Raw genomic sequence first — 2488 nt, forward strand, 5'->3', positions numbered from 1 at the left:
GAGAGAGAGAGAGAGAGAGAGAGAGAGAGATTTTAGTTTAAATTTATCTTAATTTTATCAATAAAATTATATTATTCAATTATCAGTTGTTACATTTATATATTTCTTCAGTCTTTAGATTTTCGCTTTTCTCTTAGACACTTACGATACGATCAGAATATTACTATATCGATTCGATCGAGTAACGATGACTTTTCGAAAACTAGTAATGCAACAATATTTACTTTCATCACACCATCGTGTCTACAAATTCATCATAATTTAAGCATCTGCGGTAATTTAATAAAATAATTTTATCAAGTACATTTTGAGTTTTTTCTTCAAAATTAAATTGTTTCAAGTATATAATAATGTCGAGTTTTCTTCTCGATTTTTGTAGCACCTGAAAAGGTAAAAGGTTTGCAGATGGAATACATTCGAAAGCGAAGTGAAGAATTATATGACGTTGCAGTTAATTGGAATAAACCTTTTCTACAACCGGATAATTACACGTTACAATTTAACTCGCTTCAATTTGAACCACGTTTATTAGTTATACCCGGAGTCAGTATTATCATACCAAACTATTCTTTTAATTAAAAAACGTTTCTTATAAGAAGAAAAAAACATAAATTTTTGCTTTTTCTATAGAATGCAATCAAAGCTCTTTTTTCAAACGTCGATGTAATACTGCGGTATGAGATCAATATTATAGCAGAATCAATGGGCGGTGTAAGTTTACCATCGACTATATCCGGGAGTATCAACGAAGCTTCAGGTAAGCATGTAAACATGATAATCATTTGAATTGTCACATGAATAAAATTGGTATTCAGATGAGACATGTGCGACATAATAGTTACAGAGCTATCTTATCGCGAGATTATTGTAGCGTTATCAACACTAGTGATTGTTGTGGCAGTGTTTGGAATAATTTATATGCAACATCGTAACAAGAAAGAGGAGAAGAATAAGCAAACTAATATGGAATATATGCATTTTGAGGTAAGCTCAGCAATAAAGTGCTAATTTATATGACGCGGCCAATTGTAAGATATATTACTTGTAGTTAACTTTTGTCATATAATCAATTTTCAATCTCAAATATCAAATATATGGTAATCGGCTACAGTTCTCTTTTGATAAAACATCGAATGTATAATGTAAATGTATAGACATCTTATTGATCGTATTTGCGATCGTGATCGAAACCAAAACACCACGTTTCTACTAACAAGTTAATAATTTTATGTTATAAGATTTATACAGTTTTGTTGCTAATAATAATTTTTTCATTATTATGAAATTTGTCTTATTATTGAAATAATTTTTCTATTTCATTATAATTTTTCTATCTCCAAATCCAAAGCAATTATATAATATAAAACAGATTTTACAATTAATATTTTACTAATTTTTCGCTTACAGGGTTCTATGGATTCCCTAAAGAAACTTTTAAATCGGGATTATGCAGTAGAGAATAGCGACACTGTTTTGCCTCATAATAAATTTCTACTTGCTCCACAGCGGCTAAAATTTAAAGGTATATTAGGCAGTGGAGCATACGGCATCGTTAGACTTGCCTCGTTGCAAGATGAATTTGGCGCTATCGCAGACGTAGCTGTTAAAATGATGAAAGGTATGTTGATAAAATAAGACCAAAAAAAATCTATTTATATCTATTAAATATAATACATACTCAAGAGAAAATTACATTCAAATGAGTATACATATAGTAATCGTACTGGAGAAGCATTAAAATGTATAGAGGAACAATTTTATTCCGTATACTTATGCATACAGATGATCCAACAATAGACGATATAAAAAATTTTTATCGAGAGATTTCAATGATGAAATCCGCTGGTCAACATCCGAACATAGTGTCTTTAATTGGATATTGTACTTTGTATAATAAACCTTTATTAGTAGTGGAATATTGTAGCAAAGGTGATTTACAAACATATTTAAGAACGGTGAGCTACATCAAAAAGTATAATACATGTATATAATGTTATGTGTGCATGTAACTTGAAAAATGCATTAATTTTGTTTTAAGTGGTAAATGACATACTTTAATTGTTTTAACCATTTCATTAAATTTTGTTTTTAGATTTGGCAGAATATAGTGAATGTCGTATTCGAATGTAGGACTCACTTAAAATCTAATGTGGCGTCTTTTGCCAACAACACAGATCAAGGTAATATGTACATACATGTTTATCTTGTGATATATATGTGTGTGTGTGTGTGTGTGTGTTGTTGTGTGTGTGTGTGTGTGTGTGTGTGTGTGTGTGTGTGTGTGTGTGTCTATTTGATCTACATTGAGTGCGTTCCACAACTATTGTTTGCAACGCTTGCGAGCATTATCCTTGTTCTCATTAAATGTTAAACAAGGATGAAATAATGCACGCGAGTATTGCGAATGTTAAATGGAATACACCCACTGTGTTACACATGTATGTTTACATATTGTTATATACACTATGTGATAATAACTTTAAATGTT

The 2488-nt window shown here is 30.3% G+C and overlaps 1 protein-coding gene across 1 annotated transcript in view; it reads left to right on the plus strand.

The window, feature by feature from the left end:
- LOC105624887 (fibroblast growth factor receptor 3) overlaps nt 1-2488 on the plus strand; it is a 10819-nt gene that overhangs the window by 4892 nt on the left and 3439 nt on the right. The window contains exons 5-11 of the mRNA XM_012206238.1: nt 119-274; nt 380-543; nt 631-757; nt 845-984; nt 1408-1618; nt 1783-1955; nt 2093-2154. Of these exons, the coding sequence (XP_012061628.1) occupies nt 119-274; nt 380-543; nt 631-757; nt 845-984; nt 1408-1618; nt 1783-1955; nt 2093-2154 (1033 nt within the window). The remainder of the gene's footprint in view (nt 1-118; nt 275-379; nt 544-630; nt 758-844; nt 985-1407; nt 1619-1782; nt 1956-2092; nt 2155-2488) is intronic.

This window comes from Atta cephalotes (assembly GCF_000143395.1).
Source record: "Atta cephalotes unplaced genomic scaffold scaffold00092, whole genome shotgun sequence".
NCBI lineage: Eukaryota > Metazoa > Arthropoda > Insecta > Hymenoptera > Formicidae > Atta > Atta cephalotes.